The 12,209-nt window shown below is 48.8% G+C and overlaps 1 protein-coding gene across 3 annotated transcripts in view; it reads left to right on the top strand.

Moving 5' to 3' along the window:
* The window catches only part of CACNA1E (calcium voltage-gated channel subunit alpha1 E), a 310,878-nt gene that overhangs the window by 91,968 nt on the left and 206,701 nt on the right, over positions 1 to 12,209 (top strand). For all 3 annotated transcript variants that reach the window (XM_069459672.1, XM_069459671.1, XM_069459670.1), the window contains exons 4-6: positions 448 to 551; positions 1,932 to 2,084; positions 3,274 to 3,455. In XM_069459672.1, the coding sequence (XP_069315773.1) occupies positions 448 to 551; positions 1,932 to 2,084; positions 3,274 to 3,455 (439 nt within the window). The remainder of the gene's footprint in view (positions 1 to 447; positions 552 to 1,931; positions 2,085 to 3,273; positions 3,456 to 12,209) is intronic.

The following is a 12,209-nucleotide window of genomic DNA, read 5'->3' as shown; positions in this document are numbered from 1 at the left end:
AGAGTGAGTTACTGCTTCACTGCACTTAACTCAGAGAAATTTCCTGAGGGAGATAGGAGACAGGGGAATCTAAGAAAATTTTGAAATAAAAAATTGAAGGCTTGGTAGGTTGGAAAGAGGGGAAGGAATTTGGCAAGGGACAGAGAGGAGAGTAGGGGACGAGGTTTGGGGACAGATGCTGGGGACCTTGTGTTTCACTTATAATTTGGAACTAGGATTCTGGTATGATGGTAAGTTGTCCTTCTTTGCAAAGTGAAACCCAGATGGCTAAATTTAATTCCACTCGGAACCACTGGTGATTCACCCAAGCTCAGGTGCGCCCACATACAGCTGGCGTCAGCCTTGTGTGCTTTCCAGGCGGATCCTGCTTCAGCCCGGCGTCCCTCGCGGAGCGGGAGGGGAAAGCCAGTCTGTGTGCTAACCTTGATCCTCTGTGTCTCTCTGCAGCATCCTGGCCACTGCAGGGACCCACTTCAACACTCATGTGGACCTGAGGACCCTCCGGGCTGTGCGTGTCCTGAGGCCCTTGAAGCTCGTGTCAGGGATACCTAGTGAGCATCTTCCTTTCTTCTTTCTGCTCTGCAGATAACTTTATTGACGTGTCCTTGACTAGATTGGGATAAACAAGAAGCAATTCCTCTTGGGAGGAAACCCCAGTGTTGATAAATAGTGGAGGTGCAGCAACCTGGCATAACATTTCATTTTAAAATTTAACCTTTTTTCAGATCAGATTTAAAACATAATGTAAGAACTTTATAGAAAATTTAGAAAGTAAAGAAAACAACAAAAGAGAAAGTAAGGCCACGCCTATAATCCTAGCACTTTGGGAGGTTGAGGTGGGAGGATCACTTGAGCTCAGGAGTTTGAGACCAACCTGAACAAGAGCAAGACCCTATGTCTACAAACAAATAGAAAAATTAGCCGGGCATGGTGGTGCATGTCTGTAGTCCCAGCCACTCGGGAGGCTGAGGAAGGAGGATTGATTGAGGCCAGAAGTTGGAAGTTGCGGTGAGCTGTGATAATGCCACTGCACTTTAGCCTGGACAACAGAGCAAGACCCTGTCTCAAAAAAAAAAAAAAAAGAAGAAGAAGAAAAGGAAAGCAAAAGTACTCTGTATCTTACCACTCAGAAATAACTTTTGTTAGCATCTTAATATGTCTTTTATTCATTTTCTGTGCATTTTAATATAATTGGAATCATTATATATATGTAGTTTTGCATCCGGAAATAAGTATTTTATTTTTCTAAAATTAATAATTCTTATATGTGTCCTGATTTATTTAGCCATTTTTATGTTTGTAGACAACACAAATAATAAAAATAGGTTACTTCCAGGTTTTTTTCCCCAACTATAACTGTGCTGCAACTAACATCGTTTTACTTAAATCTTTATTCAAGTCCCTATGTTCTTAGGCTAGAATCCTAGAAATACCATGTCTGGGTCAAAGGATGCGGCATTTTATGAATAGTGGTTGTACTAATTGTGCTCCCCCAACACTGGTTGGGAGAACTGAATCTGAGATGGAGTGACAGCGAACATGAGCTTTTCCCCTGTTCCCGTAGGATGTAGAGCCTAGCAGGACTAGGCCCAATTTCCTTTAGGAAAGGGCACTTTCTACTAAAACTAATCTGTCATAGGAATCCAGAAGACAACATGGATGGAACCAGTGAGGAAGGGCAGCAGGCATGGGAATGGGCAGGGAGTGGTGAGGAGGAGGAGGGACTGATCCCTGGGGGAAGGGGTGATGGCGACCTTTGGCCTGACTTGTCCCGGTTATCTCTTTGTGGATTATCTTTATCAGCTCAGGACCACCGGTTCTTTCCCCTCAAAGGCCGGCCCTTCTCCTCTTGGGACAGGGTAAACTGAGTCTGCCTGTCCTGATGGCGCTGGGCGAGGGCTCCCTTTGCCATTCTCTGTCCTTCGCTCTAGGCCTGCAGATCGTGCTGAAGTCCATCATGAAGGCCATGGTGCCTCTGCTGCAGATCGGCCTCCTGCTCTTCTTTGCCATCCTGATGTTTGCTATCATCGGCCTGGAGTTCTACAGCGGGAAGTTGCACCGCGCATGCTTCATGAACAATTCAGGTAGGGGCGCTCTTTTGTGTTTTCTCCTTTTTCCCTTCCTCCCTCTTCTGCTCACTGGGGTGATTTCCAGGCATTTGAGGGCTGGTTGGAAAAGTATGTCCCAACCCTGGAATTAGAATCAGAAATTTCTTACTAAGCAGCATTTTGAGGCACAACCAGGCAAGAATAAAGATCTCCACTTGATACTGATTATTGCAAAGCAAATAACCCCTTCGGTAGTTGGAGGATTTTGAATAGCTGGTCTCAGCTCCCCCATCCCATGGTGGAGGGCTGTCAGAATGCATTTCAGAAGCCACCTGTCTGAATATATACCCTTTGTACAATGGCCTGTTTGGCGCATAGGCCAGTGAGACCCCGGAGTCCAGAGTGAGACTTGGGTCCCTCCAGACCTATGGAGACATTCTCCGTCCATGCTGCTCCTCATGATCGCCTTTGCCCCCTGTTCTGAACCATGCGAGGTGCGGAAAACCTGAGGGAGCTCTGAGCTTGGCTTGGCAAGCGTGCTTAGGAGAATGCTGGGGTACACAAACCCCAAATTCTCCTCTCTTTGTATCTTATTTGTTCTTTTCAAGTTGGGTAGAGTAACCTAGGAGGAAAAGGGTGGGGGGACAGGCTGAAGAATCCCATGGAGGTACCATGTTTTTATGAAAAGGATCTTCGAAGAACACCTTGCACTTTGGATTTCTATTTTTTATTTTTACATTTTATTCAAGACCAGGAATGTATGCTGGAAAAACAAGGAGCTAGTTACAAACTAAATGGTTTGTAGTTATAGACTAAGTAGTTTATAACTGTCCCTAAGAAACCCAGGAAGAACTCCTCAGGGTTTATCCTGCAGCCTGGAGTTAGGAAACTTGACTTTGCCTTCACCTCCAAGCCCTCTGTGTGATTTGGTCCTGTAGATCCCTGCAGTACTGCAGGTGAGGGCAGGGGTGAGGCCTGCAGAGAGTGGGGGACCGAGCGAAGGAGAGGCTGCATTTTCAGAAACGATTGGGGAGCGTCGAGTTGCATACGCGGCACATGAGATGGCAGCTGCAGAAACACCAGAGAGGAGAGGGAGCCCGAGACAAAGCAGGACAAGCCTCTTTCTATGGGAAACCAAATTGCTTGCCTGTGGCTTCCCGAGGTCATTTCCAGGTCATGCTAAACACCATGTGGTTTACCCCCTACCCTCCAAATGTGTCTGCAGGTATTCTAGAAGGATTTGATCCCCCTCACCCGTGCGGTGTGCAGGGCTGCCCAGCTGGTTACGAATGCAAGGACTGGATCGGCCCCAATGATGGGATCACCCAGTTTGATAACATCCTTTTCGCTGTGCTGACTGTCTTCCAGTGCATCACCATGGAAGGGTGGACCACCGTGCTGTACAATGTGAGTAGAGCTGGCGGGGGGAGGGAAGAAACCTGGAGTTTCAGGGGTTGTTTGGGCTGGTTAGTCTGGGGACAGGGAGGGCTGGGGCCATGTGTGTGTTGGGGTGAGAAGTCTCACCAGTGCGTAGCCCTCCTTTGTTTGCCCTGTTGCGAAGTGGAAGTTCATGGCTTCTTAAAACAATTAGGAAACTGCATCGTATATTGGATGGGTGAACAAACCAGTTAGTTAGATCAGATCCACTTAATAGGCATAAAGTATGTGGGTTTCACAGGGTGGTAGGGTATAGTGAAGGGTACCAAAAGGAGTAGATTTCTTGGTTGCTGTCCTCAAAAAGCTTACTTACTGTCAGGTTGGGAAGCTGTTACAGTTCCCAACCCTGGCTGCATGGTAGAATCAGCTGGGAACTTTAAAAAAATCGCACCAGCTGGGCTCCATCCCAAACCAATTAAGTAGGAATATCTAAGGGTGAAGGCCTGTCTTTGACTTTTTTTCAAAGCTTCCTCGCTGATGCTAATATGCAGCCACTGTCAAGAACCGCTGCATTACACGCACATCAGGAGCATGCTTAATTGTAAGACCCGCCAGGGATGCTTGTTAAAAATTCAGATCCACAGGCCTCTTCTCTGGAGATTCTGAGTTTGTATAGCTCTGTGTAGTTGGTGAGCTGTGCTTTTAACAAAGGCCCCTATGATTCACATGGCGTGTTTGGAAGGTTCAGAGTTGGTGCAGAAGACAAGGATGTCTAGCCTCCTCCTGTCAGGGATGTTGAGGATTCCTGCACGGGCACAGAAGATAGACAAGGTGACCAGGAAGTCTCTTCTGCCTTCCAGAGTCTGACTTTAATAAGTTATCAAAGGCATGGTGGAGAGTCTAAGTTCAAACATGAGAGGTGGGGGAGGTACGTGGTTTGATGCCCATGGAGCCTGGGTGGGCAGAGGACCCTGGGCAGGTGCTTACAAAGGGCTGTCCCCTTATATGCATTCAGCCAGCCCACCCCAAGGCAGATACCTTTGGAGTGATCACCCTTCTTACATGTATTGTACTGCCTGCTTTTACCTTATGGTGCCCTCTGTTTCCTCCAGTCCTTCTCTTGATTGTTTTAGCCTGATTCTACTGGTATAAAACCTATCAGGTGGGGCACAGGGTGGTTTATACAAAGCACCCTTCAAGAGGAGCTCTGGGTATAATTTACACTAGAGGTAAAGGAAATGCTATGTCTCGGGAGAGACTCATCAGATTGTAACACCCAAAGAACGAGGATTATGTAAAGGCCTGTGCAAGGAAGTGCTTAGTAAATGTCCATGGATCCATTTCCACACAGGATGAACAAGGCAGGACTAAGAAGCTTTGCAGAAAAGAGTCATATTATACTATTATGCTAAAGCTCTAAAGGGCAGTAAAGAAGTCCCAAGAACCAGCTTATGCCCAGCAAGCCCAGGGTTAGATGTGACCCAGAACCCCCTGGAGGGGACACACTGGGATTCTCACCAGCCATGGGAGGCAGCCAGAAGGAGGGAAGGCAGGCGAGGCTGACGAGTGCCGTCACTCCACATTTGAGATGTGAAGGTTGTCTTGAGGCCATGTCACTCAGATTAGCCAGGTACCTCTAGAAATTAGAGCATTGGCCCTGCAGCGGCTGGTGGCACTTGTGGGGCTTTGGGAGTGATGTATTTCAATTATATGTGTAGACTCACCTAGGTGATGTGATAAATGCATTGAAAGCCTGCAAGGAGAAGTGTTGTGTTTGAGAATACGGGCGTGCTTGTTGGTCCTCTTTAGCCGAGGCTGAGATGGTACTGAGACAAGCAGGAGCTGCAGACAAGCTGAAGAACTGCTCACCATGTGTGCATTAGTTTGTGTGTTTGCTCATTCACTCATCCTTTCAACATATATTAACTGAGCATATACTATATTCCAAGCACTGTGCAAGGCTCTAGGGAAATGGGAAGAAAAAATTGCCATGATTCCCATTCTCACGGTGCTCTCCTCAAATTCCCATCTCTCTCTAGTCTTCTGTGGACCATAGGTACGGAGTTCACACAAAGATGGTGATTTTGCACCCTTCCTTAGTTTTGCTCCAGGGAAAGAGGGAGAAGAGGTCAAGCTACAGACCTTTCATTGTATGGGTTCCCAGGGCTGCAGACTCATACCCTTTCTGACTTCCAGTCTGTCAGTCACTGAACTTCCATTTACTAAAGGCCTTGTGCTACCCGGATGGCTGGATCCAGGGCGAGGAGAACTTCCCTTTTCTCTCTCTCTCTCTCTCCATATATATATGTATACATATATATGAATATACTGGTTGCACACCGTGGAATTAACTGTGAACAAGTAGTCAATTTCGTATTATAAATGCATATTTACATATATGTATGTTTTTGCATATACAAACCAAAAATCACTCACAGAGCATTAACTCTACCGGCACCAATAAGATGCAAAATAAATAGCAGTGTTGATTTCCCTTTCTACCCCTCCTCATTGTGGGAAGGCCCAGTCCATCCAGCTGCTGAGCACTGAGAGAAGGGGAGCCCCTATTTCCCAGTCCAGTGCCCCTTCTATGCAAGGGTGCAACAAATACGTAGGATTTATTGGCACCAGTTATACCCAAGCCAGTAGGAGAACCTTCAGGTTTACCCGGCAGGAAGAAGCCCTCCGAAGCAACCTTCTCACGTGCGGTGTAAATGCGTCCCTCCTGTGTGGGTCCCTCTTCTTCCGCACGGACTCTTCCTAAATGCCTCCCTGTGATCTTGGGTTGCTCTGCTGTGGATTACTGTTAACTTCATTTGCACGTGGCTTTTCTCGTTATAATGAGTTTTTATAAGAGAGGAGGGTTCTCATTGTCAGGGCAACCTGGAGTTGCCCACGCTTCATTTAGTCTCTACCGAAACTTCAACTCCGCTTGGTCAGACTCCAGCCGTACTCTTGGCTTCCCTCCCTCCTGTGGCGGAAACAACGCAGAACAGCGTCCGGTTCTGCTGGCGGCTTCTACCTGTTTTGACTGTCTCTCCCAAAGGTCTCCTCAAGCTGCAAACTCTCCCCTGGGCTTCCTAATTGAATTTCTTACAGTTCTCCTGAACTTGGTGGGTGTTCCTTCTCCAGTACAATACGTTCTCCTTCTGATCAATGCTGTTCACTCAACAAATGTTATGGTGGCTCACTTCTAACTTCTAACCCTCTTCACCTGGGCTGGAAGTGGGCTACGGGAACTGACTTTCTCCTGGTACTCATCTGAGTCTCATTTCTTTTTCTTTCTGGCTTTATGATATCTACTGATTCAGTTAGCTGTTTTCTTTTTCTTTTTTTCTTTTTTAAATTTCAGCTTATTATGGAGGTGCAAAAGTTTAGGTTACTGATAAACAGGTTGCAGAGGTTCCAAGTGCCTGTCTGTAGTTACTCAAATCTCTGTTCTTACAGTCCAGTATCTTTCATTTGTGTTTCTGTAGTCAGAGCTATTTCTCTTCTCAGCTGCTGTTGGTGAACTCACGCAGATGCAGAAATGTCTTAGCCGTGTGCTGTCCCTGCAGCTTTGCAGGTGTGCCTGCTTATCTGCTGCGACTGGGGTGCTCTGGGCTGCTTGGTAACAGGGGTTTGTATGGACCGCACTGGCTTTGGCAAGAAGAGGCAACTGTGGTCTGGATGCTTCCTGAGAACGTCCTCACTCCTCGGAGGTCCTTTTCTCTATGACACTGCCTACGGCTCCCTTCTAAGTGGCATTCTCCCAGCTGCCACAGCCAGTATTGGTTAAATGGTTAACTGCTATTCACTTTTTGTCTCACTGGATTTTGCTTATGGGTGTTACGCATGAGCATGTTGAGAGTGTAACATTCTATCTCAGGGTTGATGAAAAACTGCTGTTCTTTTCCTGACGCGCCTCTGATTTTGTGGTATCTACAGAGGACATTTTGGGTTCTGAGGTCCATGAGACCAGGGCCCGTGTCTATTCATCTTCGCTTCAGTCTGCCCCCACCGCCTCCTGCACATGCCCTGGTTATAGCAGATCATACGCAAAACTCATGTGACAAATCGGTGGCAGGAGCCTGTGACCATCTTATGGTGCTAGAGTGATAAGGTGGGCCAGCTGACCTAGGGTCAGGTATATGGTTGGTGGAATTTGTAGACGCCTGTATCCAGGGTCACTCATGGTCTGGAATAGCCTGCTGTTTCCTGCGTTCCCATCTGGACTGTCCTGTCCCTGTGTCCTTGCAGCAGGCTGAGATCCTGTGATACAGACCACTCTTGAAATCTGATGCTAGTGTCTGTTCCCCTGCAACTTGTCTCATCCACAGGGAAAAGACAAGGAATGGATAAGTGGATCCTGGAAGTTAGTCTGTCCTCTTTCCCATGGAAGCTGGGAGGCAGGGCGTGTGTGCCTAGTAGGGAGCTCAGGTAACTTCCTCCTGGTGGGACACCTTGTTTGCCAGGTTTTCAAGGAGAGGAGAGAGTAGAGGGAGAGGGAAACCATTTCCTGAATTCATAGTAAAGGCTTTTCTCCTCTCTGTTCACACTGCTAGGTAATTACAGATTCATTCATTAACTCCTTATTCAGCAAAGATTTATTAAGTGCCTGTTATGTGCCAGGTACTATTCTAGATGCTGGGATACAATAGAGACTAAACATAGAAAAGTCCCTGCCCCCAGGGAGCTCACATTCTAGCGGGGAAATACAGAACATAACTAACATATGGTGTATCAGATACTGAGAGGTGCTATGGAGAAAAACAAAGTGGAAAGGGGGAAGTTGGTTGCAGTTTTAAATGGAGCTTTCAGGGAGGGCCACATTGAGAAGATGCCATTTGAACAAAGACTGGAAGCAGGTGAGAGAGCGTCCCAGGTGGTAATCTAGGTGAGGAGTGGCCCAGGTGGCTGAGGCAGCAAGTGCAGAGATCCTGAGATGTCTGGGTGCCAGGTGGTTTTGAAGAGCAAAGGGCCTGGTGGGTGGGAGCGCAGCGAGTGAAGGGGAAATTAGGAGGAGCTGGAACCCACGGCAGATCTCCTGGAGCCTTGAAGGCCATCGTGAAGACTCCGGTTCTCACCCTGAGTGAGATGGGAAGCCGTGGAGGGTTTGGAGGAGAGGAGTGATATGATCTGAGTTATGTTTTAAAGAGGATCACTCCAGCTACTTTGCCGGAATAGGGCTAGAAGCAGCAGGACACATTACGAGGTCACTGCAAGGATCGAAGACAGAAAGGATGGAGTTTTGGGCCAGGGAAGCAGCAGCAGTGGAAGAGGTGAAAGGTGGTTGGGTGTTGGATATATTTTTAAGGTTGGTGGATTGGAGGTGAGCGTGAGAGAAAGCAGCCACAAGAGTGCAGCTGCATCTACTAAGTTGGGTGAGATTGTAGGTAGGGGACGTTAGGTGGGAGATGAGATTTGAGTTTGGATGTGCTAAATTTGCCATGCTTATTCAACATGGTAGTATGGGGGGGAGTGGAATAAGTGAGTTCAGGGTAGAAGCCTGGGCTGGAGATATAAATTTGGGAGTTTTCAGCACATAGATGGTATTTAGTCACGAGACTGGACAAAACCACCAAGGAATGACTATGGGATAGAGAAGAGAGGAGATTCCAGGACTGAGTTCCGATGTTAAGATGTTGGGGCAATAAAGGAGTTACTGGCAAAGACGACTTAGAAGGTAGGAAGGAGAGAGGAAATCAGAGCGTGTGGTTTCCTGGGGCCAAGTGAAGGGAGTGCTTCTAGGGGGAGGAAGTCGAGGACGATCAAGTCAGCTGCCTGAAGAAGTGTCTTCCCTATCATCTCATTATTTAATTAAAAAAAAGTATGTACTATAGAACCTCGCTAATAATTTCTTGGAAATTTATGTAAATTACATCCACAGATCCTCTTTAATTCGCATCCGTATTTACTCTTTCAAAAGCTTTCAGACGCATGCTTTGCTCACTTGAGTCGAATGCTGCAGATGGGACGGGCGAGGTGAGGGCTGAGAACCTCCCCGGGTGCCAGGAGCGGTTTGAGTGGAGGGGGGAGGGGTTTCAGAGAGGGCTGGAAACAGTGAGTACAGATCGTCATGCTGAATTTTGTTTGAAAAAGAATCAGAGAAGAATGGGGCAGATGGAAGAAATGCCATCTATGTGTGGATGGGAACGGTGCATTTCAGATAAAATCACTGTTGATGAAGGAGAGGGAGGAAAATCGGGGAGCAGTCTCCTTGAGCAGCTGTGTGTGGGGTGCCCTGGAGCACAGGTGCAGGGCTGGGCTCAGGTGGGCGCTGCCTTCGTCCACCCACAGCACGAGGAGCAGGGGCACCAGTGGCTACAGGGGCTGGTCTGTGGGCAGACGTGGTGTCGGGAGCTGGTAGCAGCTCTCTTCCTATTGCTTCTGTTTTCCCAGTGAAATAGGAAGTAAGGGCATCCGCTGAGGGTGGGAGGAGGAAGATGCTGGAAATTTGAGGAGAAGGTATAAAATAGTTTTCTAGGAGCGCGAGGGAGTAAGTGGAGTAGGGAAATGCATCTGGCTGCCGGGCAGCGGCAAGGACCCGCTGGAGTTCGTGGTGACAGAGTTGCAGCGAGTCCAGTGAGCGTGGTGTGCCTTCCTCTGGGCACATTTAGCCGCGTAGGCTCAGGCACGAAGTAGGTGGAGAGTTGGCTCTCAGCAGAGCGGTGGTGCCAGGTGAAACGAGAGAGGGTGCGGAGAGGGACTGGAGCACCAGAGCGGGATGTGACCTGGGTCCAGAGGAAAGATGGGGGAGAGACAGGGAGAAAGGAGGAGAATAAGTGGATGATAGGCCCTTTTTGAAATGTGACTCTCGCGTCTGCTGGACAAATTCAGTCTGTGGAGCGAGTAGAGAGACCTGTCTCTTTGCATCGGAGAAGTAGGAAGTGGGCTTGGAAACCAAATGTTCTCGTTTCTAATTCGGTGCTCTCGCTGCCCCCAGTAGCAGGGAGGGAGCGTGTGTGTGCGTGCGTGTGTTGTGCATGTGCGGAGTAAGCTGTGACTACAAGGCGCGGCACACCTCTGGGCCCCCTGTGACATCACTCCTGGGGCGCCTGGCTGCTTCGGCTCGATTCAGAATGTTGACTTGGGGAACATTTGGGGACTGAAACCCACCAGTCCCGCCTACCAGCTCACTAGCATTGTACTCTGTAATCTTGTTTTCCTCCTCGGAGTGTCTGTCTAATTCTTTTTTTAAACACATTTATGTTGCAGCTTCTGCTGCTGCCTTTGGCTGCCTGTTCTCCTGCTAGTTACTTGTCCTCTCTAAACCCCGCAGTGCCTTCCTCCTGGCCCCGCCTGCTGGGCCGCAGCCCTCCCTGCCCTGGCTGCGCCCCTGGGAAGACACTGGGGGTTTCTTTCTTTCTCACGCTCATGAGATTCCCATCCATGGCTGCCCCCACCCTGAGATTATTCCTACTCTTTGCATTTCCGTCTTGCTTTCTTAATAATTTGTCCAAGCAGAGATGCCATCGTGTTTGGGTTCATTCCAAACGTGCTAAGTTTGCCTCTTGATCTGGCGCCTGATTTCATTCCAAGCGCCAGGCCATTCTCCTGCTCCTGTGTGTGCGGAGCCCTCAGGCTGGCGCAGGCCTCCTCTCCTTTCTTCCAGCCCACTCGAATACACAGCTTAATTTCCAGTCTGTGGCCAGAGGCCCCAGGTGCCTGATGTGTCACGGTGCTTTAGGCTATGATCCCTCTGTTCGGAGGCGACACCAGGCCTTAGGACAAGGGGGCAGCAGTAAGTGGAGATAGTGCGTGGGTGACTCGGTGGCTGTTTGGGGTACTTGCCACCGGATCACTCCGGAGCCCAGATGCTTTCAGACTCTGGGCCAGGCAAGGATGGCACGGTGCCAGCATCCAGCACATGGGGACAGCCAAGAGGTCTCTATTCATTTTTTCCTCCACTTGCCATTCACTGGAAATGGCTTACGAGCAGTTTCTTTCCATGGCCCTCAGGGTGTGGTCCATCAAGGAGGATAATTTCAGATTCCCAGGCCGTGCCCCGGATCTGGTGGACCAGCATCTCTAGAGGCAGCATGAAGGAATCTGTGTTTTCCACGAGCTCCCTCATGGTTCTGAGGCCCCGCTGAAGTTCGAGAACCGCTGCTGCGCGTGACTGTCATTGTCGGGCCGCGGGAGGGCAGAGCGGGAGAGCTCTGGGCAAGGCGCTGCTGCCTTCAGCCTGCGGTCGCCAGATGGAGTTCCGTGAGGTCGTGCTTTATTCAATATTTGCCTGATATAAAGTGACTGGCACATGGTGGGCTCTCAGGAAGGGGTTAATGTACGGACTTGAGTCTAGAAAGGGGTACACACATACTCATAACAACAGGGCCAATGGGACATAGCGAATCCTGGGGAGATGTATAAGCAGAGATCTCTGGGAGGGCCGAGTTGGGAGTGGTTCATTTCAGGAGCGCTTCCAGAGAGCCTGGCAGACTCGGGGCTGTTGGGTTTGAGGGCCGGTGAGCTCCAGGGCAGCCGGCGATGTCGAAGTGCAGCCTGTTGGTCAGAGGAGTCAGAGCTTTTGATAGGCTGGGGGCGTCACTTACCTACTGGGCGCTTAGATGCTATTTTACATTTTTACTTTTTTTTCAGGGAACAAGGCTTAGAAACTGATTTTAAAAGGCTGATGGGAGAGAAGGATTGGGAGTCCTAACTTCCTTTTAACTACCCTTTCCTAGACCCTTCCTCATTTCCTGTCTATTGAAGCAATATGCATAGGTTTACATATCTTTGCATACATAAAGTTTCACATAGAGTAGTTAGATGTCAGCTTTTTCTCAGTGTGAAGTTCCAGCT

Source organism: Eulemur rufifrons, chromosome 27 (assembly GCF_041146395.1).
Source record: "Eulemur rufifrons isolate Redbay chromosome 27, OSU_ERuf_1, whole genome shotgun sequence".
NCBI classification, from domain to species: Eukaryota; Metazoa; Chordata; class Mammalia; order Primates; family Lemuridae; genus Eulemur; species Eulemur rufifrons.
The sequence above is the reverse complement of the archived record's forward strand: the minus strand, read 5'-3'. Positions and strand labels throughout refer to the sequence as shown.